The 23,704-nt window shown below is 44.3% G+C and overlaps 2 protein-coding genes across 19 annotated transcripts in view; both read left to right on the top strand.

Annotated features, from left to right (window-relative positions):
- Window positions 1–23,704, top strand: part of LOC309383779 (major histocompatibility complex class I-related gene protein-like) — a 342,086-nt gene that overhangs the window by 142,285 nt on the left and 176,097 nt on the right. For all 10 annotated transcript variants that reach the window (XM_081936656.1, XM_081936655.1, XM_081936667.1 and 7 more), the window contains one exon: window positions 19,298–19,330. In XM_081936656.1, the coding sequence (XP_081792782.1) occupies window positions 19,298–19,330 (33 nt within the window). The remainder of the gene's footprint in view (window positions 1–19,297; window positions 19,331–23,704) is intronic.
- The window catches only part of LOC309383798 (class I histocompatibility antigen, F10 alpha chain-like), a 219,786-nt gene that overhangs the window by 60,718 nt on the left and 135,364 nt on the right, over window positions 1–23,704 (top strand). For 7 of the 9 annotated variants that reach the window (XM_081936712.1, XM_081936716.1, XM_081936711.1 and 4 more), the window contains exons 2-5: window positions 4,935–5,213; window positions 12,993–13,268; window positions 14,045–14,326; window positions 16,262–16,360. In XM_081936712.1, the coding sequence (XP_081792838.1) occupies window positions 4,935–5,213; window positions 12,993–13,268; window positions 14,045–14,326; window positions 16,262–16,360 (936 nt within the window). Of the gene's footprint in view, window positions 1–1,064; window positions 1,229–4,934; window positions 5,214–12,992; window positions 13,269–14,044; window positions 14,327–16,261; window positions 16,361–20,483; window positions 20,518–20,776; window positions 20,920–23,704 lie in introns of those variants that run through there. The other 2 variants (XM_081936717.1, XM_081936713.1) reach the window with 2 other exon arrangements.

The raw sequence follows: 23,704 nt of genomic DNA on the forward strand, positions 1-23,704 counted from the left end.
TATTGGCCAAGCGGCTGGTTTTTGGGTCTCACCCAGGGGCCCTTCGGGAGACAGGAGCTGAATGACCAGCCAGAGCCGTCCTGGTCCCCTTGCAGAAGGGCAGCTTCTCCTGCTTCTGGGAGATCCTCTCTGGGCTCCTCAGCTGCCCAGTCTGATGCAGCGGCCCAAGAGTGGGGAGACCTTTGATGGATGGGAAAAAAGTCTCCCATATTACAGAAATTCCTCAAGTTACGACCTCAATTGAGCCCAAAATTGATGTCGCTAAGTGAGAGATTTAAGTGAGTTTTGCCCCATTTTACGATCACTCTTGCCACAGTTGTTCAGTGAATCACTGCAGTTGTTAAATTAATAACACGGTTGCTATGTAAATTTGGCTTTCCTATTGATTTTGCTTGTCAGAAGGTCGCAAAACCTGACCGTGGGACTCTGCAACGGTTATAAATATGAGTCAGTTCCAAGCATCCAAAAGTAAATCACGTTAGCATGAGGATGCTGATGGGTCATAAGTATGAAAAGTTTTCATGTGTCTTTTTTTCAGGACCGTAGTAACTTTGAACAGTCACAAAATGAAATGTTGTAAGTGGAGGACTCCCTGCACAGTGGATGCTTTCTGGACAAGGAGGGGTGAAAAGGAGGGGGGGACTTTCACCCCAATTCCTTTGGGGCTTTCCAGATGCCCTCAAGACAATTTGGCCTCCAGGTCCTTTATGATCTTTTGTTGCCCTTCTCTGCACACTTTCTAGGGTCTCAGCGTCTTTTCTGTATGGTGGTCACCAGAGAAGACGGAGACTCCCTTGGCTTTTTTGGCAGCTCCCCTGATCCCCGGCTGGGAGGGGCTGTGCGGGGTCTCCCCTCCCCCTCCCAGAGACACCTCCCCCTTTTCCCAGCCCCCCAGTTACGCCCCTCCCCCAAGAGGCGGAATCCCTGGAAGGGGATTTCCTGATGGAACTTTCGCTTCCCTTTCAAGGCCTCTCTCGCTGGTTGCGTCTGCACGTCTGCCTAGCAACAATGACGACATGGGGAGATTTTTTTTCTACTGGTTGAGGTCGCCCAATCGCCATCAGGCTCTGGATTGTTGAGCTGTTGACCACCCGGAGCCCCTCTTGGTTTGCCTGAGACTTCCGGAGAGCGGATCGAAAGTGGAGGATCGAGGCCAGGATGGCTCTCCGCTCTGCACCTTGGCTGCTCCTGGCGTTGGTGGCGGTCGCCCTACGAGAGAGTTGCTTCGGTGAGTCCCTTCGAGGGCCTTGGGGGGGGGGTGTCTCCCATTTTATCAGCCAGGGAATCTCTCTCCTCCCCCCCCCAAAAAAAAGTTTATTCCCAGAAGGAGACTCTTGATTCGGTCCTCTTTCTAGTCCGCTCCCCCTCCCCCTCTGGCCACTTTAGGATTAGGCTCCAAAGTTGCCCCCCCCCCAGGAGAGCCCCTCTGGGAACAGGACAAGTGTGGACCCTCCAGCTGTCACTCAAGTCTCCTTGCTCGCCCCGAAGCTCAATTCCTTCCCTCCCCCAAAGTGGAGATTGTGGGAAAGCGGCGTTTGCACGTGATCAGGTCAGTTCACAAACTTCCTGGCTGCCTTCGCCCAACCCCTCCGCCTGGGTCCTCTTGCCTGCCTTTGGGAGGAGGGGCTTTGGGCTCTTTGGAGCTTCTGGTACTATGAAGATCTGGCTTCTTTCTCAATTCCCAGCATTGGCAGAGGCAGGGGCTGGTGCAAAGGAGCGATGGGGATACGTGTGAATGCAGCAGGATAAGAGTCTGGAGAGAGAAAGGCTCCTGGAATATCCTTCCTCAGGATTCTTCCTTTTCACTTTCTCCTGGATCCTCACCCTCCCACCGCATCCCAAACCCTGAGATCCCACCAATTTTCTTTTCTGGGACAGGCAGGGATCATTTGCCTCCTCAGTTGTTCCTTCTTCCATTCCAGAAGCCCCCAATGTGGGACAATTGGCAGAATTGAAATAGATGAAATCTAATATTATGATGTTATTATTCCTTAGTAATCAGGAAGGGACCTTGGGATGTTCCTGATTGATTGCTCAGAGAAACTATCAGGGCAGCAGCTTTTCAAAAGACACAAAGAAAAACTAACAGCTAATCTTAAACATTAAATAGGCTGGTTGGAGGCAGAAGAAGAGAAGAACCTCTGGATGGGGAGCATGAAATGAACGGCTTGCTTGGAGACAGACAGGCCCAAACTGACATGAAGAGGATTGGTAACTGTGAGGATGTCCAACCCGAGTTCCATTCAGACGTTTCTCCTCTCAGGCAGACTTCAGGCTTCCTCATTGCTCAGCCCCACAAGGGAAAGGAACAAGGGTTCTGGATCACGGAGAGTCCGATCCCCCCTCCTTCTGTTGGAGAAAAGCTCTGATCCCTTTGGATCCTGGCATCTCCCCAGAGCAGGAAGTGGATCTGGGGCTCCCTCTCCCCAAAAGCTCTGAGAAGCTGCTTGGGATTGTGGGGAGGAGCAGGAAGGGGGAGGCTCAGGCCTTTGCCTTGGACTGGGATGGACTGGGAGGCCATGCTTAATGGGCAGTAGGACTACAGTTAGTCCTCGGCTTACAACAGTTCATTTAGTGACCGTTCCAAATTGCAATGTCATTGAAAAAAGTAATGTATGACCATTTTTCACATTTATGACCATTTTAGCATCCTCATTGTCCTGTGATTTACATTCAGACAATTTTCAACTAGTTCATATTTATGAGTTTGAGTTTGAGTTTATTAAATTTATAAACCGCCCCCTCTCCCCGCAGGGACTCGGGGCGGTGTACAGACATCACATATATAAAAACAACAAAGCACAACACGAAAACCCAGACAAACAACGTAAACATACAGTCTGTATATTAGCCCAAACTAATTAATAGTTAAAAACAATCTAAAACCAATTAAAACCCCAAAATTTAAAATTTAAAAAGCCATCCAGGAAGGTCAGTAATAGATGTTACTTATGATTACAATTGGGCCAGGTTATGACAGTTGCAGTCTCCCTATATCAATTGACTCAGTTTTGCAACTTTCAGACAAGCAAAGTCACTGGAGAAGCCAGGTTCACTTAAGAACCGGGTTATTAATTTAACAAATGCAAGGATTCATTTAACAACTGTGGCAAAAAAAATTGTAAAATGGAGCAAAACTCACTTAACAAATGTCTCACTTAGCAACAAAAACGTCGGCTTAATTATGGACATAAGCCGAGGACTACCTATATTCATTTCTCTGGGGTTTGGAGGTCCTGCCCTTTTCCATGCAGACCCAGGTTCTGCTCAAATAAGTGCCATGAAGGATCCTGAAAATGATCTTTAAAATCTTTGGGGCCCTGGAAGAATTTCTGATCTGAAGAGATTTCAGAATGGAGACCAAAAAGGGGCATTGGAGATCTTGCAGCTTCATGGATTTCCCAGCAGCTTTTTATTCATTTTATTTCTTTCGATTCTTTTAACCTGCTTAGAAGGGGTTGTTTTTCTTTTCATTGGGCAGCCTTAGAGTCTCTTCCGTGTTTGTATTGTGAGAATGAAAACTAAACGGTGACTTAATGTGATTTTTCCCCTCATTGTTAGTAAAGTTTTCTGTCTGGTGAAGGGAGCCTGTCCTCCAAGGAAGGCCTGGAAAAACGTTGATGATCCTCAGTCAGGACTTTGCATGATGGAAACTGAAATAATTGTCTATGTTTAATGTTTGGTTCACCAGAGGGGCTTTAAAGATGACAGGACCCTCCCCACAGTCACAGAGGATGAGTTTGGGGAGAAGACCCCAGCTGAGTCCCCCCCCCCCAAACATAGGTGACCTTAGCAGGAACTCAAGCAGCCTCAGGGGGGGGTCCAGGGTGGAGAGGCGAAAGGTTTTCTGCAGATGAGGGGAATTCTGGGAATTGAAGTCCAAATGGCTGAGTCTGAGAAACTCTCATTTAGGCCTTTACATTGAGAGTCTCTGATCCTGTGAAGGGATGGAGAGCCAGGATCCCAATCCCCTCCCGAGGATGCTGAGGGGCATTTCTGCCTTTCTTTGGGCTGACAAAGGGCAGGATGAGCCCCAGAGGAGGACAAGGGTCAGAGCAGCTTCTGGGGAAAGCGAAGGGGGAGATTCAGAGGAAAAGCCTCCGTGAATGATGGTTTCAGGGCCCTAACTGGGTTGCTGAGATGAAGGAATCGTGGGATCATCCCAGTGAGATTCCCTGTGGAAGGAGGGGGAGCCCCTCTGAGTCCTGGGTTCAAGGCCGATTCCTGCTCAGATGGCCGAACTCTGGGAGGGGAGGGGGATTTTCCAGCTGGGGGGGGAGAGGGACAGGAGGAAGATTTGGGAGGCTACGTGGCTTCATTGCCCCTCCCTTCCCCTCCCCCCCTTTGACTCCCCATATTTAGGTTTCCTCCATGGGTCAAAAGGGCCTCTGGTCTCACCCGGATTCCCCCTTCCTCTTCCCCTCTCCTGTTTTATCAAATCTGCAGCTATTCACCAGCCATTTTGGTCCCCAGTGATGGGATTTTTTTTTCTCTGTGAATGGAAAGTTGGGGTGACCAGGTGGGGTTTCCTTCTGCTTTTGAGCTTCTGGGAGGGTGGAATCCCCCCTTTTACCTGTGGGGCCACTGCAGCCTCCTTTGGGCAGAGACTGAGCAATCCAGAAGGGGGTTTGAGGGAGGCCTTGCTGGAAGGGGGGAAGGACACAATTGGGGCAGGTGAAGTTTGGGGGACCCGACCTTCCCCTCCTCTCTCACCCCCCACCTTCCCTGCCCTCCAACCCTTCAGGCCCTCCAGAAGCTTCTTCTTTCCCTCTCAGTCGCTCATTCTCCCTCCTGCCCCCTTCCTCCTCCTCCTTCCCGCAGCCCTCTTCCTCTTCTTCCTCCTTCTTCCTCCCCAGAGTCTCAGATGGGAGCCTCCATGGGATCCGGGTCCTTGACTGAAGCCCCCTAACTCTTCTCTTCTGTCTCCCTATCAGGCGCCTCCTCCCACTCCCTGAAGTATTTCTCCACCGCCATCTTGGACCCCAGTCAGGGGCAGCAGCCCCACTTTGTCGCTGTGGGTTACGTGGACGATCAGGTCTTTGTTCACTACGACAGCAACAGCCGGAAGATGCAGCCTCGAGCCTCCTGGATTGAGAAGTTGGTGAAGGACGACCCCCAATACTGGGACAGTCAGACACAGATGGCACATGGCAAAGAGGAGGCGTACAGAGTAGACCTGGAGACTCTGAGGATTAGCTACAATCAGAGTGAAGGTGAGTGATGGGTTGGGTGGCTCCTCCAGCCCCATTATCCCCTCCCCAGGAACCAGAGGGGGGGGGGGGCGAAAGGGGAGCCCCTTCAAAGGGAAAGGCTCCTTCCACACCTTTTAAAAAGTCTTTTTTAATATATGTTTATTCTTTTGTTTAATCAACATAAGATTGTCCTTGTCTCCATAGCTGACATTTTCTGCCAATTGCAGTTAATGGAAACGTGTTTCAATTTCTCCATCTCTCTTTCTGGAGGTTGATATAAATGGGGGTAAAAAGAGGTCGAAATCTCCCCTCCCCCCATGACAGTTGGAGGGTCCTTGGTGGATCTCCTGCTGTGGGGGAGGAAGGTGGATCCTGGGGGAAGCAGATCCTCCTCCTTCTCTCCGTTTCCACCCCAGAGAAATGAGGGATCAAGTGCAGATCCACCTGTGGAGACTAGATCCCTTTCCTTCACCCCCTTTTTTGGGGGAATGAGTGGGGTGGCAAATGCCAGGAGCTCCTCCTCATCCTCCAGTTGGAAGGAGAGGCCAGGAGGCCCAAATGGGGTGGGGGGCTCTTGTAGGGGGGGGTTAGAGGTCCAGGATCCTCCCAATGGGCTTGAGGGGGAAAGACAGGAAAGGAAGAAGCCTCCATTTGGGGCCTTTCATGGCTTCCCCTCCTTGGTCCCTCAGGCTGAACTCCTGCCCTGCCCTCTTGGAGGGGCTGCCCTGGATTTGGGGGGAGGCTCTTTCTTCATCATCCCTTCCCTTCTTCTGCCACCTTTGGAGGGAGAAGATTCACCTCCAAGAAACCTCATTTAGGAAAAGGGATGGAAGGAAATATGTCTACAGGCTCCATTTGGCTGAGGAAAACCTTCTCCACAAACATCAGCCATTTCCCCTCCTTTCATCCCACAGAGGTGCATCATAGCAAATAAAGCAGGAATATATTGAGTAATACAATGTACAGAAATAAGCAAAGCAATGATCATGAGTATAATACACAATATGTTTTTCAGCCATCCTGTTCCTGGTAACCAGGAACATAGGCCTGCCCATATGTCCAAGAAGCTGAGGTGTTCAGGGTGTTGACGCACAGGATTGTTGGAGACCATGGTTCGCATTTTCAGGGCAGGTGCCAGGCAGTGGAAGGGTCTTTGTGCAGGGTCTGTAATGCCCGAGAGCTTCCTTGTGGCAGAATTATTCCGTTTGATGCACAATTCCGCAGGAAGTGAGATATTTTGTTCTTCTTACAAAGGGCTAGAAAAGGGGCTATTATCAGGAGAGGGATATCCCTGCAGTTGTCTATACAAGGCATAAACCTGACCCTGGGGCAACGTGAGAGGTGGTTTAGGGATCAAACATGCAAAAAGCAAATTTTCCATATGTACACTTCAGACAAACAAAAGGCATCAGTTTGTGTGATGTTTGCAAGCTGTACCCATAAGTCTTGTTTCATGTGTTGTTCAAGCGAATGTCTGGGTGATATGACAGCTGCTGATGCCAAAGTACAGTTATTATCAATCAAGCACAAACAAATTATGACTAAGAAAGTTGCAATTAAAGCCGCAAAAATGAAAACTGCAAAAATGGCAGCACACGAATTCTCGGGTGCGCTTTGGTGGTTAAATTCTTCACATCTCCCCATTTCACTGGATGACTGGCATGACGGGATCGGGTTGGTGTAGAGTCGCCGTTGCCATCTCTGGGATAGGAATCGGGTTGGTGACACGACATCTTTGGCTGGACCCTGTAGATGTAAACACAGCAGCCTAGCCCCACCCCCAAGTAATTAAAGGAATCAGTCCTAACCATGTTTTGTCTGGTAATGCTGTAAATATACCAGAGGAAGAGGCAAACTTGTTTTTTGTTGAAAATGCCTCTGATAAGCGGTCGAATTAGAAATTGAAAAATTCAATTGATTCAAAGGAAATAAACAAGGATTGAGTTTGTTTTGCATGGCTGGGAGGCCGAGGCATTTTTCCTCTTTTGATTTATTCAGGGCATGTTTGTGAGTCTAATTAGCTCGCTCCGCAATTCCCAGGCCATGAGAACCGCAGGGCAAGCCAATTTTGTGTGTGTTGGACCACTTGTCACAAAAGTCTGCAAAGGCAGAACTGATGTAAGCAGGGCCATTGTCTGTTTTCAGTTCAATTGGGCGTCCCAACGTTGCAAAGGTACGAATGCAGTGGTTGATCACATGTTTGGTGGCCTCACCCCTTTGCGGGGTGCCATAATAAATCCTGAATAAATATCCATGGAAACGTGCAAATATTACCATGGGGCAAAGGAAAGGTATAGAATCATCCATTTGCCAGATTTCACAAGTCCTCACATATTCATCCTCATGTTCCGTCCTCAAAAACATATCTCTGACTTCCTCTCACTTATCTGAAATCCTCTCTTCCAATGACCAGTTGCACATTGATTTGGTCCCAAAACGACCTCATAAACAAGATCAGAAATATTTGATGAATCCAAAATTGGGACCACATTTCGTTGCATCTGCTCCGGAGAAGAAAAATGGTTTAGTTATATATTTAAGAAGAGATTTAAAGGCTGAATTAATTGAAGCTGATCCACAAGGAAGATATATTGCAATTGAATTATTAACAGAAGGCAAGAAAATACTTTTAATAGGAGTATATGCTCCCAATCAACAACAAGAAAAATTTTATAAGTTGCTTCATACTAAATTAATGCAATAGGGTTATAGGTCATATGTTCTATTGGGTGACTGGGATGGAGTACTGGATCCAGTTCAAGACAAAAAGAGGCTCATACAAAGTACCCGAACACGATCAAGACTACCTAAATCTTTTTTTGACATGGTAGATGATTTTGAGCTGAGAGATATCTGGAGAGAGCGAAATGCTACAGAACGGGATTTTACCTTTTTTTCAGATAGGCATCAATCCTTTTCTAGAATTGACTTTATATTAATTACAAATGATCTTTTTTCTAGAGTGAAGAAGACTAAGATATGCTCGAGAACCTTAACAGATCACAATCCGGTTTGGATAGAAGTTAAAAATGAAGAGCGATCAAGGTGGTCATGGAGACTGAATGAAAATCTATTTAGATATGAGAAAAATGTTATGGAATGTAAAAAATTATTGAAAGAATATTTTGTTTTTAATATGTGTAAAGGGACACCTATGGATATGGTTTGGGATGCAAGTAAGGCATACATGAGGGGTGTTTTAATGAATTTGAATAATATCCATGGATACGAACAAGAAAAGAAACGTAGGGAACTAGAAGCAGAGATTAAAAAGAAGGAACAGGAGTTAATATCCAAGCCACATGATAAAAAGATAAAAGAGATAATTAGCTTGTTGCGAGGACAATTCAACATGTTGATATCAGACCAGGTAGCTACTAACCTTCTATATGCTAAGCATAACACCTTTTGTAATGCCAACAAACCAGGCAGATGGTTATCATATATGCTAAGGAAAAAACAAAGGTCTCGTATAATAGAAAAAGTACAGTATAAAGGTAAAGACGTTTTTCAACAGGATATGATTAAAAAGGCTTTTTTAGAATTTTACACAAGATTGTACGCTGGTGACAAAATACAAGGTTTAGATATTGATAGATATTTGGAGAAAGAGAAAATCTCTATACTTACAGATCAGCAAAGAGCAGGACTGAATCAACCTGTAACCATAGAAGAGATTCTTCTGGCAATTAAACAGTTAAAAATGGGTAAGGTTCCAGGCACAGATGGCTTGCCTGCAGTTTATTATAAAAAGCTACAACTAGAGATGGTGGAACCTCTCAAAGAATTATTCAACAAAATACAAGTGGAAGGCAGAATTCCACCATCCTGGAGAACTGCTTTTATTTCTCTGATCCCTAAAGAGGAACAGGATCCTACCCAGCCAAAAAACTATAGACCCATCTCACTACTTAACACAGACTATAAAATGTTTGCTAAAATATTGGTAAACAGGTTGATGCCAATCGTGCAACAATTGATTCATAATGATCAGTCTGGTTTTATACAAGGCAGACAAATGAAAAGCAATGTAAGACAAATCATTAATATAATGGAATATCTGGAAAAGAACAACCAGGTCCCGGCAGTGCTCTTATTTTTAGACGCGGAGAAAGCATTTGATCAAGTTAATTGGCAATTTTTAATAAAAACCTTACAAAAGATGCAGTTTGGAGAGCATTTTATACAATCTATTACAGCAATATACCAGAAACAGAGAGCTCAAATTATAGTTAATGGAGGTCTAACAGAATCTTTCCAAATCGAGAAAGGAACAAGACAGGGATGTCCCCTGTCTCCCTTATTATTTATCTTAACCTTGGAGTTGTTGTTGAATAGAATACGTGGGTCCGATGAGCTTCGAGGAATTAGGATCAGACAGTATGAATACAGAGTAAGAGCATTTGCGGACGACCTGGTTGTAACTTTAACCCAGCCGGGGGAATCTGCTATAGGCTTAATGAATGTAATTAATCAATATGGCCAAGTATCTGGTTTTAAAATAAATTTAGGAAAGACAAAGATGATAGTTAAAAACATATCTATAAATCAAAAAGAAGAACTACAAAGAGTAACAGGATGCGAGATAGTAAAAAAGGTCAAATACTTAGGAATCTACATTACAACCTCGAATGGGAAACTATATAAATATAACTATGAACCACTATGGCAAAAAATACAGACAGAAATGAACAAGTGGGAATATTTACAACTGTCCTGGTTGGGAAGAATAGCAGCAGTTAAAATGAACGTCTTGCCTAAGTTTTTATTCCTTTTTCAAACTGTGCCAATACTTAAAAAAGACGCAAACTTGGAAGAATGGCAGAAAGGTATTAACAAATTTGTTTGGGCAGGGAAGAAACCGAGAATAAAACTTAAAATAATGCAAGATATACGTGGAAGAGGAGGTTTGAAAATGCCTAACTTAAAAATTATATTATGAAGCAGTAGTTTTAACAACAATTAGTGACTGGATTAATCTAACAGAGGATAGAATACTGAATGTTGAGGGTTATGATTTGCTATATGGCTGGCATGCTTACTTAATATATGATAAAAAAGTAGACAAGATCTTTCAAGGCCATATCTTAAGGAATGCTTTGCTGCGTGTTTGGAAAAAATATCAATATGAACTAAATGACAAGATACCTATGTGGGGGTGCCCAGACACGCAATAGAGAATATAATTATAAAACAAAAACAAGATGTGACTACATATAGAGAACTTCTCAGTATGGATAGAGGTGTGCTGCAGTTGAAATCTTTGGATGTATTAAGAGACAAAAGGATAATTCAAACGTGGTTCCAGAAACGGAGTTAGTCAAAGATTGCATGATAAAGTGGGCACAAAACTTTGAGGAACCAATAATGATGGAAACATGGGAAAAGATCTGGGTAAAAAATGTAAAATTCACGCAAGCTCAGAATTTGAGAGAACATTTTTATAAGATGTTTTATAGATGGCACTTTTATCCAAAAAAACTAGCGTGTATGTACCCAAACTTACAATCCAAGTGTTGGAGATGTGATAGTGCTGATGCCACGTATTGCCATATTTGGTGGACCTGTAAAAAAGTCAATGCATTCTGGATAAAAATATGGTGGATCATTCAAAATATTTTGAAAAAGAGGATAAAATTCCTGCCCCAGTTGTTCTTGTTAGGTATAGTTCCAGATTCTACTGTTATAGAAACTAACTTGATTTTGAATCTAACGACGGCAGCAAGATTGTTGGTGGCGCAATATTGGAAGAAGGAAGAGTTGCCTACTATACAAGAATGGACATTAAAAGTAGTAAACCTAGCCGAGATGGCCAAAATATCAGCGTATTTGAAGGACCACTCAGATGAGAAATACAAGCTGGACTGGAAAAAATGGATTGATTATATTCAAAAGAAACACCAGACTAAAAAGCTTCAATTAGCTTATGAATGAAGGCATAAGCAATATTACAAATTATTCAAAGTTAACTGGAGAAAGGGGGAGTTAAAGCACAAGAATGGTTGAATATTAAAATTAGTTAGCTTATGTTAGCATATGTTTGTCAAATGATTATACCCTGAACTTTGCTCTGGGAGGTCGGGGGGAGGGAGGGATGGAGACGGGGTAGGGTTGGGGGGAGAGGGAGGGGAGGGAGAAAACAATTGTAAAACTTATTAAAACTTTAATTAAAAAAAGATAAAAACGAATAGAAAGTAACATAAAATAAAAGATAGAAAGGAAACCAATCAAAGAAAAATAAATCAAAGTACAAGAAAATAAAACCAGTGGAAGAAAATTTTTAAAGAAAAAAGACATGAAGAAAAAGTGATTTCTGATATTCTACTCAGCAGTTATAAACATAAATACATATTTAGCCTCTCTAAAGCAGCCTTTCTGAACCTTTGGACTCTACAGGCACCCTTGAACTATTTTTCAGATGTCAGGAAACCCCTGAACATCCAGGCTCAGAGATGGGCCAGAATTGTTTCATGCGTAGACCTGTAGAGATGCATTAATAGCATTCTTACACTGAACATCAAAAACGAAACTTGCCTTTTCAATGTGATCCCTGTGCTTTCTTTTTGCTGCACAAATATTCAATTCTGTGCCAAACCTGAGATAAGAACACATTTCATCTCCAAGGGAAAGAAGACAATTTCTGTCTTAGCTTTTGATGCTTCTGAAATAAGACAGACCTTGTTCTCACAAGCTGAAGACTGCAGCCAAATATTTACTGCTTTCCTGTGAATGGCAGAAGATTCTTCTTGGACAGAAATCCAGAACTATTTTTTCCATGGGGAGATCAGGGAATCTCCTCTCAAGGGAAGGATCAGACTGGATCTCCCAAGGATCTTCCTCTTCCTCCAAAGGGAAGTTCTCTGGCTGAGCAGAAGATGCAGAGAAAGGATCCCCTCACCTGTCATTCATGGGTGTGGAGAGGAAAGCAGAGGACTGGTCAGTTTAGTTCAACTCTACTTCCAGGTGGTTTCCCTTTAGATTCGAGGGTTCCTGGCGTCCTTCCTCCCTCTCAAGCCCACACAGGAGTAGAAACAATTCAGGATTTCCTTTTGGTTTTTTCAAACATTCGGTTTTCTTTTAAATCCAAGAATCTCTTCACTTGAAGTTGAAATATCTTCTCCAGGGCCTTCCAGAGCCTGTGAGCTTCAAACTTCATTTCAAAGGTCAATAACCCTTTGGGTCTCCAGGTCAGACTGGCCCACTTGCTGCTGTTGCTGGGGAAAATATTCCTTTGGGGCCCTTCGAGGCTTCATTCCCACATTGCACTAAACCATGGTTTGCTTCTGGTTAGCCCAAAGTGGGAACCAGCCCTTGTGACTTGGTGCTATTTGTGAATACAGAGCATGATTTATGGTCACAGGGATCCCTGCAAGCTTTTTCCAGATCGAGCAGATCTTCTTTGAGGCCACAAGATTCTCATTCCCTCTTTGCAGCTGCAGATTCAGGCAACTGTTCCCTCTCTGGGATCCCTTCCTCCCTCCCCCCCAAGAGTTCCCCCTGTGGAGGAATGGCAGAAGGAAAGATGGAAGGGTCTCCGTCCTTCTGTTTCTTTGTGACTCCTTCTTTTCTCAACCTCCCTTGGGATCCTCTGCTGGCCTTCCCAGATTCCCTTTTCCTGGGGGGAGAAATGCAGGGATGGTGGTTGAGGGAAAGGAAAAGGGCAATTACGGATGGGGACTTCTTTCTCTTGAGTGCTTGGGAGGAGATGGGGGTGTCAGTGCCTCTGTCAAAGTCCCTGCAGGGAGGGGGTCTCTGCCTATCTTCAGGACTCCCCAAACCATCCTCCTCTCTGTCTTTTAGGCCTTCACACATGGCAGTGGATGCTTGGCTGTGAGCTCCGAGGACACGGGAGCAAAGGAGGGTTTATGCAGTATGGCTACGAAGGGAGGACCTTCCTCACCTTCGACAAGGAGGCCCTCACCTGGGTGGCTCCCACCCCTCTGGCCCAGATCACCAAGAGGAAATGGGACAATGTTCCAGGATTGAATGAGGGTAAGAAGACCTTCCTGGAGGAAATCTGCATTGAGTGGCTGGAGAAGTACCTGTCCTATGGGAAGGAGACTCTGCTGAGGACAGGTGAGCATTTGGATGCAGGCTGGACTTTCCTCCTTTATGGCTGGATCTCCTGTACACATTCAGCCCCTTTGGGTCCCTGGTCTTTAGCCTGTTTGCCCTGGTGGGAATCCCCCTCCTTCTCTTCCAGCCCCTTTTGCATGTAGACTTCCCCTAGGTCTCCCCCTGCCCCCTGGGATCCTTCTTCCCTCCAGGATCAGCTGGGGGAATTGCAAACAGGAGCCCACACTGATGATTGCCCACAGCCCCTCCCTGCCCGGGGAGGACCCTCTCTCTCTTCCATTGGCACCAGTGTCTCTCTGCCCCTCCTTTTGAGAGACAACATCTCTTTTCCCAATTGATCAGTGTGAGATTCCCTTTGATCTCTCTTCCTCTTAAAATTGGGGCTGTGTCTCTTGGAAAGAGGCCTGGAGCAGCCTCAGATTCAGGGGAACAGAAGAGGAGGCAATCATCAGTGTTGTTGTTGTCTTGAAAGGGACCTTAAAAGACCATCTCCACTATTCCCCCCCCCCCCTTGAAGGGAGCAGCCCAAGATCACTCAGAGTTCAAAGCAGCCAGAGAGGAATTTCCTTGGAGCCTCAAAATCAGGAGTTCTTCTGGTTGAGCCTTTTTCAGATCTGGATAATTTCCTAAAACTCTTGGAGAGGCTGCAAGTGTGGAATGTGGATCTCTGGGTTAAAACTAAGTGGTGGGAGATTTTCCTGCCCCTCCAAGTTTCCCATCCACCTTCCAGGCTCTGGAGGGGCTCAGGGTTAATTCTGGGGGTGCCGTTTCTGCAGAGACCCCAAAGGTGACGGTGAGCAGCCGGACGGAGGTGGAGGATGGGATGGAGATGCACGTCTGCCGCCTGGATGGCTTCTACCCCAGGGAGATCGATGCCTCCTGGACGAGGGACGGGGAGGTATGGCTGGAAGAGACCTTCCATGGGTTTCTGGCCCCCAACGCAGATGGGACCTACCACTACTGGCTCAGCATCCGGATCGACCCCAAAGAGAGGAGCCGCTATCGGTGCCACGTGGAGCACGACGGCCTGCAGGAGCCTCTGGACTTGGAGCTGAAGGGTGAGAGGCTGCAGGGAGGGGAAGGCTGGGCTCTCTGGCAGGCTGGAGGGTGGTGGGAGAGAAATCTGATCCCAGCTGTGTCCAGATGTGAGCATAGCTGAGCTTTCATCCATTGGTCCTTCCAGTGTTTGAGGCAGGTGAAGCTGCAGGGACCAGACCGTAGAAGTGACTTTGGGTGATGGAAAGGACAGGATCCCATCCCAATACTTGGCCGATCCTGATGAAATCCCCTCCGATCCTCTCTTAGGCCTTCCCTGTTTCTTTTCTCCAGCAGAAGAGCAGAAATGACGCTGAGCCCCAGAAACAGATTTCCTCTTGTTTCCAATCCCTCTAAAGAACCAGAATCAGGAGGAGTCTGGGAGCCCCTTTTCTGAAGGGAGATGTTGGCTAAAAGGGATGAAGGGCAGCTGCCTTCAGGAAAGGCCGAGAGAGGCTGGACTGAGGCATCCGGAGTCAGAAAAGAGGCTCCCAACTCTGAGCTTTTTCCCCATCAGAGACTCACTTTGATTTCCTGCTTTGAAGCCCAAAAGGTCTCTCTGTGTAGCTCCTCTAAGAAAGAAACTGCACATTATTTTATGATACCTGAATTCCTGAGGCTCAGCATAAAACCCAAGGAAAAAACCCTCTCAGAGAACTCTGCATGTGCTCAGAAGTGTCCTTGACATACAATGTACTTCCAAAGCTGCAAAATTCAAATTAAATTTTTTTATTGATGATTGTCACCAAATATTCCTTTTTTTTGTTGTTGTTTATAGCAAGCATCCATTCACAAGTGGCAAGGTTGCTATTCAATGGGAATCCTGAATTTTGTGCAAGAGAAATTTAAATCTAAAATTCCCTCTTCAAACCTCTCCCCTCCCCCCAAGCAATACCACTTTATAATGCCTTGGTAAGACCATACTTGGAATTCTTCATCCAGTTTTGGTTGCCACGATATAGAAATGATGTTGAGACTCTGGAAAGAGTGCAGAGAAGAGCAACAAAGAGGATTGGGAGCTTGGAGGCTAAAATATCTGAAGAGCAGTTGCAGGAATTGGGCATTTCTAGTTTAAGGAAAAGAAGGACTGGAGGTGACATGATACGTTCCAGTATCTCAGGGGCTGCCACAAAGAAGAGGGAGTCAAGCTATTCTCCAAAGCACCTGAGGGCGGGAGAAGAAGCAATGGGTGGAAACTAAACAAGGAGAGAAGCAACCTAGAACTGAGGAGACATTTCCTGACAGGGAGAAGAATTAATCAGTGGAATGGCTTCCCTTCAGAAGTTATGGGTGCTCCATCTAAGAAGAGACTGGAGAGCCACTTATCTGGAATGGTAGAAGGTCTCCTGCTTGAGCAGAGGGTTGGACTGGAAGACCTCCAAGGTCCCTTCCAACTCTGTTATTCCATTATTCTATTTCTACCATTTTTATGCTATTTCTGGATTGGACAAAGAAAACGAAAGTGTGTACTTTTAAAAAATAGGTGATATGAACTTTTTTCCGTCAAATAATAAAATGCAAATACTCAAACTGAAGAAAAAAAGCATACAGATCTGCCTAATTCAACTCAGAATCATGACTTATTGGAGCAACCTATAAAAGGAACAAAAATGTTTTTGTTTAACAAATTTTGTTGACATTATTGTGTTGGTGACGTTTTTGTTTTGGAAGCTGCTATGAGTCAGAAGGTGGCAAAGGGCTGTTTTTGTGTGGAAAAGCTACAGATGAATTCAGTTGCCTTCATGCTGGGCTGGTGTGAGAAGAAGGCAGCGTCATGAGGAAACGTCCTCTAACAACGGTTATCAAGGCCTCTTCATGTTACCTTGAGAACCTCAAAAATGATCACATGGAGTTTTTAATTTGGGGTATTTCCAGTTTTCACTTCTTTAGGTCTCTTCCCTGATTGGGAAGATTGTTTGAGGTTCTCCTTCAATGATCTGCTCTCTCTCCCAATTCAGAACCATCCAATTCAAAATCCAACCTGGGGCTCATCATCGGCTGCGTTGTGGCTGCCCTTGTCCTGGCGTGTGTGATTGCTGGAATTGTGGTATTCTTCAGTAAGTATCTCTTTTGGGGAGGGGGGGTGATGGAAGGAAGATGGAGAGATTCCCTCCAAGTCTCTCCCTTTGGGGAGCTTCCTCTGGGCTTCCTTCTATCCTGTTTTCCCAGCCCTCTTGGGGAGGATCTGAGATCTCAGCCTCTTGCTGGGACTCCAGTCTTGATTCAGCTGAGTCTGAGATTCAGGCAGTCCTGTCTTCTTCTGAGTTGGGAAGAGGCATCCCATTTCCTTTGTCCCTTTCAAAGGCTTTGGTCAAAGAGCAGCAGAGAAGGATTTCCATGGAAACCTCCCTCCCCTCCCAGTTGTTGCTGCTGCTTCCCCCAATTCCCCGCCGTCCATCTCAGAGGCAAGCAGGTCTCTCTTGGGGCAAATCAGGAGATAGATTTGTATTTGGTGGAGTCCCCAAGGAGAAACATCCTGAGTGAGGAAAGCTAAGTGAGGAAGTGAGGAAAGCTAAGGCTCACAATGAAGAAAGGCTTGCCACAAAAGTAAAAATTAACAAAAAAAGCTTCTTCCAACATGTTAAAAACAAGAAAAAAGTTAAGGAAACAATTGGTCCATTGCTAGGAGAAAGTGGCAAGAAGGTGACAAGCAACAGGGAGAAAGCAGAACTATTGAACTCATGTTTTGCATCTGTCTTTACACAAAGGGATAAAACAGTCCAACCTATCAAAAGCAGCACCACAAAAATCAGATTAGGAACACAAATTGAAATAGGGAAGAAAATGGTAAGTGAGCACCTGTCTACCCTAGACGAGTTCAAATCACCAGGACCAGATGGATTACACCCCAGAGTTCTGAAGGAACTAGCAGACGAGATCTCAGAACCATTGAATTATATCTTTCAGAGATCCTGGAACACCGGGGAACTACCAGAGGACTGGAAAAGAGCTGATGTGGTTCCCATCTTCAAAAAAGGGAAAAAATTAGATCCAGGAAACTACAGACCTATCAGCCTGACCTCAATACTAGGAAAGATTCTGGAAAAAATAATCAAGCAATGAATTTGCGAACACCTAAAAGCAAACAAAGTAATAGCCAAAAGCCAACATGGATTTGTCAAAAACAGATCATGCCAGAGTAATCTTATTGCATTCTTTGATAATGTGACAAAATTAGTGGACCAGAAGAATGCCGTCAATATAGTTTACTTGGACTTCAGTAAGGCTTTTGATAAGGTAGACCATAACCTACTACTAGATAAAGTAGAAGAATGTGGGTTGGACAGCATCACCACCAGATGGATTCGTAACTGGCTGACCAACCGCACTCAACGTGTAGTCCTCAATGGAACTGCATCTACATGGAGGGAAGTATGCAGTGGAGTTCCCCAAGGCTCTGTTTTAGGCCCAGTACTCTTCAACATCTTCATCAATGATTTGGATGAGGGAATAAATGGGGAACTCATCAAATTTGCAGATGACACCAAGCTGGCAGGAATAGCCAACACTCCAGAAGATAGGCTTAAGATACAGAAGGATCTTGACAAACTTGAACATTGGGCACTATGTAATAAAATGAAATTCAATGGTGAAAAGAGTAAGGCTCTACATTTAGGCAACAAAAACGAAATGCACAGGTACAGTATAGGTGATACCTTGCTCAACAGTAGTAACTGTGAGGGATTTTGGAGTCCTAGTGGACAACCATTTAAATATGAGCCAGCTGTGTGCAGCAGCTGCCAAAAAAGCCAACACAGTTCTAGGCTGCATCAACAGAGGGATAGAATCAAGATCACGTGAAGTGTTAATACCACTTTATAATGCCTTGGTAAGGCCACATTTGGAATACTGCATTCAGTTCTGGTCGCCACGATGTAGAAAAGATGTGGAGACTCTAGAAAGAGTACAGAGAAGAGCAACAAAGATGATTAGGGGACTGGAGACTAAAACATATGAAGAACGGTTGCAGGAACTGGGTATGTCTAGCTTAATGAAAAGAAGGATTAGGGGAGACATGATAGCAGTGTTCCAATATCTCAGGGGTTGCCACAAAAAAGAGGGAGTCAAACTATTCTCCAAGGCACCTGAGGGTAGAACAAGAAGCAATGGGTGGAAACTAATCAAGGAGAGAAGCAACTTAGAACTGAGGAGAAACTTCCTGACAGTTAGAACAATTAATCAGTGGAACAGCTTGCCTCCAGAAGTTGTGAATGCCCCAACACTGGAAGTCTTTAAGAAGATGTTGGATAGCCATTTGTCTGAAACGGTATAGGGTTTCCTGCCTAGGCAGGGGATTGGACTAGAAGACCTCCGAGGTCCCTTCCAACTCTACTATTGTATTGTATTGTATTGAGGGGTCTTCCTGCCCCCAAACTCTGATCCTCTGGCACCTCTCAGGCTCTGAATGTCTTGAGCCAACTCACCCTTGGATACTTTCTCCCTCCTCTTGGCAGGGGACACGCCCAGTAGGGGACATACTATTGTATTGTATTTTCTGGGAGAAGGAACCTTGAAGAAGAGGAGAAGACCCAGCTGGTAGAAGGTCCCTTTGACTGAGGACATGCTCTGTTTCCCAAGAGGGCAGAAAGGAAAGGCCAAATGAGAATCAGAAGCTCCATAATATTAGGAGTCAAGGGGTGGGGGGCATTTTAAGGGAAAATATGCCAGCTGCATCTCCTCTTGGTCTCCCATCACAAAGGCTCTCTAAGTAAGAACCGGTTAGAAAAAGAAATTTTGGATCCTTCTGTATCCTTTTAGATCAGCTCTGCCTTCTGGCCTTGTGTGATATAAATACAAATTTAAAGAATCCTTTCTGATGCCTTTTAGCCAAATCAGTTTGATCCAAACTCTCTCAATGTGTTTGTGGGTCTCTGATTGTGTGTGAGAGAGAAAGGGAGGGAGGGAGGGAGCTGGAGTCAGAAGGAGCTGAGCTTCTCCATCTATAAGCCAAGAGAGGGACTCTCCCATCGTCTTTTCCTTTCCTTCTTTTCCAGCAAGTGACAAAGGATCCAGCAGTTCAGAGCAGGGTAAGTCGGAGGGAGCAGCTGCTGCATGAGCCATTCTGAGCGTTTGCAAGACTTTGGGGGGGATGAGGGGATGAAAAGAGGTAAAGGCCCCCACTTTTAACCCCCCCAATTCATCCTCCCTGGGGTCCCTCTGAGTCCAGTTCTAGTGGAATAATAAGAATAACTGCACCCACTTTGGCTTAGTGGTGAGGGCACCAGGCGAGATCGTGAGTTCTAGTCCTGCCTTAGGCATGAATGTCACAAAATCCACTTTCCTTGCACTGGTTGATTCTGCAGAGGAGAAGGGAAAACTCTCCCTGTTGGATTCAGGCAGGGGAGGCAGCCCAGAGTCTGCATGGTGGAGCCTTGGCCCCCTTTGGAGGAAAAAGACCTCAATTCACAAAGGGAAAATAGGGAAACCACCAGTGAGGCCATGATCCCCAGTGGTTAGAGACTCTTCTGCTGTCATAGCTGAGAACTGGCTGACTCTGGAAGGGGGGGGGGGTTCCCTCTCTCAGAGATGTGCCCAGATAGGCTTAGGATTTGGCCCCAACTGAGACCCCAGGCAGGATTGGTGGGGTTACAGGGGTCATCTGAGAATCTCTTCTGGCACTCAGGAGGCTCCCAACCCTTCAATTCTGGTTGTGACTCCCTGTTTCTGAAGCTGAGCTGACATGATGGGCTTGTTGCTACTGTACCAGCCTCCCTGATGCATGGCCAGCTCCCTGCCTCAGCTGCTGGGGGCATCCCAGGGTTGGCATGGGGTTGCCCAGGATTATGGTCCTGGGAGTCCTCAATCTGCCATCCCTGGGTTTGGCCTCCAAAGCAGCCCAGGAGTTCATGGCTGTCATCCGGTGTCCGACTGGAGACAGAGGTCACACACTGGACACGATCTTCTTTTCAGACCAAAGGCAACAGGATCTGATGGGGGAGTTTGGTTTTCATTTAGTGTTTTAAATATTCTACATGGCATTTTATTGAATTTTAATTGGAGCTGCCTACAGTCACCTTAATGAGATCGGTGGAGATGGAAGTTTAATTAATAAATCAATGAAAAGCTTTACGTCCTCTGAGAAGTTTGGGAAGCTGAAGAGGTTGAATGGTGAAGAGAGAGATTTCTCCTCCTCAGAGGATCCAGACATTGATTCATTCTGTCTCTTTCTCTCCAATCCAGGGAGCAACCGGAGTGTTTAGCAGCCCCCTTGCAGGTGAGTGGTCTCGGTGGGGGCTGTGTGGGGTGAGAGGGAGGGGGGGCTTTGGGGTCCAAGGACCAAGTGAGGGTGAAGATGCTTTGGGAATCCCTCTTCTCTCTCCTATTCACCTCAAACACTGGAAGGTAAGGAATTTGGGGGAGAGGGCTTGGGGGAGGGGTCTTCCTGCCCCCAAACTCTGATCCTCTGGCACCTCTCAGGCTCTGAATGTCTTGAGCCAACTCACCCCTGGATACTTTCTCCCTCCTCTTGGCAGGGGACACGCCCAGCATAAGGAGGAGAGAAGAGGAGAGAAGAGGTGATCTGCCTCCTTCTGAATTAGGCTGGGCTCTCAGGAGGAGCCATTCAGGGCCTTCCTGCATGCTGCAACCAGGAGAGATTTTTGGGTCTTTCATCACTGCTTTTATCACTGAATCAGTAAACTTTTACTATTATGACTGAGGAGCAGAGGAGAAAAGAAGATATTGATTGTTGCTAATTGTAGGATCAAAAGATTTCAAATTGGATTTTGTAGATAATAGTTTATCATAGATAAATAGGTTACATAATACCCTTAATGGGCTTTTGCTGATTAGTCTTAGTGGATAGAGAGGTTAGAGGCTAAAGATGTGGTTTCATAGATGGGTTTATAGAGAATGGGGTGAGGAATCGGATGAAGAGTTTCTTGGTTTTACTTTAAGAAAGATTGGTAAATTGTTAATTTTCTTTTTTCTTTTGCTAGCAGATTTTTTATTATTATTTTTCCTTCTAAAACACCTTAAGTTTTTAATTTTCATTATACTTGTTGGGGATGAAGGTGGAGGTTTCTTTTTGCTTTTTTTCCCTTGTGTTAGTTTTATCTTTTTTAATGTAATCTTTGATGGAACTATTAACAAAGAGAAGTGTGTGTTTTGAGATTTTTGCGGCTAAATTACTTGATGCATTTTTAATTGATTATTGCACGGTTATTTGACTATATATTTCATAACACAAAGTTTGACAATCCATATACTGAGTGTAACATTACAAACTTATTTTTTTTATAGATTGCCATTTATGGCTTTTCATGATTTAGAAAAATGGATCAAAAATCAACTCTACTACAATGCAGCAGCACTAATTTGGATTAAAGATTGGATAAATTTAAAAAACAAAAGAATATTAGCAATAGAAGGCCATGACCTGCAAACAGGATGGCACTTTTTCTTATGGGAAGAGAGTAAAAAGAAGCAAAAATATTTCCATACACATTACATTAGAGAAGCATTGATTCAGGTCTGGAACAAAATTAAAGCAAAACACTATATGAAAATACCGGCATGGCTTTCCACCATGGAAGCCATGATACACCCCAATACGCTAGATCTATCAAAAATGGTTAGGTATAGTGAAATTTTAGATAACCAGGGGAATTTGAAAACGAACCAAGAACTAAAAGAGAACAATATCAATATAGATTGGTGGCCATACCTCCAATTACAATCAAGATATAAAAAAGATATAAAAGAATATGGAATATATACGGAATTGCAACAAATAGACAAAATCTTAATTGGCCCAGAAAACAAATTTATAACGAAAATGTATAAATATTTGTTAGAAATAAACTTAGAAGAAGAAATAGTTAAAGGATGTATGATAGCATGGGCCAAAAATTTTGGTTATAATATAGATCTAGCGGATTGGGAAAAAATTTGGAATACAAATTATAAATTAACGAGATCAGCAACATTGAAAGAAAACACATACAAAATGTTTTATCGTTGGCACCTACCACCAACAAGATTGGCAAAAATGTACCCAACACTGAAACCGACCTGTTGGAAATGCAAAAAAGAACAAGGGACCTACTACCACATGTGGTGGACCTGCCCGGAATCGCAAAAATATTGGAAAAGAATCTGGAAGTGGGCACAAGAAATTACGGGGGAACAAATAAAGTATAAACCCGAAACCTTCTTACTAGGAATAATTAAAGGGAACTACACAAAAAAAATTAAATATCTACTAACACATATATTAACTATAGCTAGAATTGCCTTTGCCCAATGCTGGAAGCAAAATAATACACCGCCAGATGAATTAGTGATTAAAAAAAACCTTGGAGTGCGCAGAGATGGACAAACTAACTCAAAAATTAAAGGACAAAGAAGAATCGGAATACTACGAAATTTGGAATAAGTGGTATGAATGGTTGGATAATAAGAAAAACAATTAAGCCGAAAACAATATACATAAATAAACATAGAACTGTATATAAATATAGGTAAATATGTTAAATATCATAAAAATGTATAGATAAGATGACATAAGGATTGTAATATATGGTAAAGAGAGGAAAACATACACAGATACGACGATGTAACATTGTACAAACTGTTGATATAAAGATTGTAATATGTGATAAAAAGACAAAAACAATAAAAAATTATTACAAAAAAAATGGATCATGAAATCAATTGTCAGGCTGCTATCTCCTTAACAATTGCACATCTTTAAATTATTAAATATTTAAATCAATAAATGATTTCTTTTCCACTTACTTGATTGCTGTATCTTGGGGAAGATTGGAATTAAGAGGGATACTACCCTCCTTGTTGATCAGAGACCCCGATTCCAATTTCACTTTGAGTGATGGGAAGGGGGAGGAAGCAAAGCAAAATCTTGAAGGAGGAAGAACTGGGAGGAGGGTTTCCTGTGTGCTCCTTCGGGGAGGAGGCAGCCATTTTGCTCCTGTGTCCAGATGTTCCTCCAGCCTCACCAGTTGATCTTGTGCAAAAGGGCTACTTGGTCTTGGCTTGGTGGTGGCAGCAACAGGATTTTGGGCCAGTCATGGTGTCTTTCAATTTCAATTTATTTGTGCTTCTAGACCGCCCCCTCTCCCAGAAGGGACTCGGGGCGGTGTACAGTCCATAGAGAATATCACAAAAATACAATAAAAAATTAAATATGTACAGTTTGGAGGAGGTTAAAATGCAATTAAAAGAACTGTACAAAGCTAAATAAATATAATTTTTTTAAAATCCCTAAAACAGACACAACAGATTTAAAAACCCTAAGATAACCAGATAATAATACATTTGCCAGGAGGGACAGTTGTAATTATGCCAGGCCTGCTAATCGGAACAGGTGAGTCTTCAATTTTTGCCAGAAGGAGCGGAGGTCAGAAGTGGTTCTAATGTCGGGGGGGAGGTCATTCCAGAGG

Source organism: Natrix helvetica (genome assembly GCF_964273705.1).
Source record: "Natrix helvetica genome assembly, chromosome: 1".
Taxonomy (NCBI): domain Eukaryota; kingdom Metazoa; phylum Chordata; class Lepidosauria; order Squamata; family Natricidae; genus Natrix; species Natrix helvetica.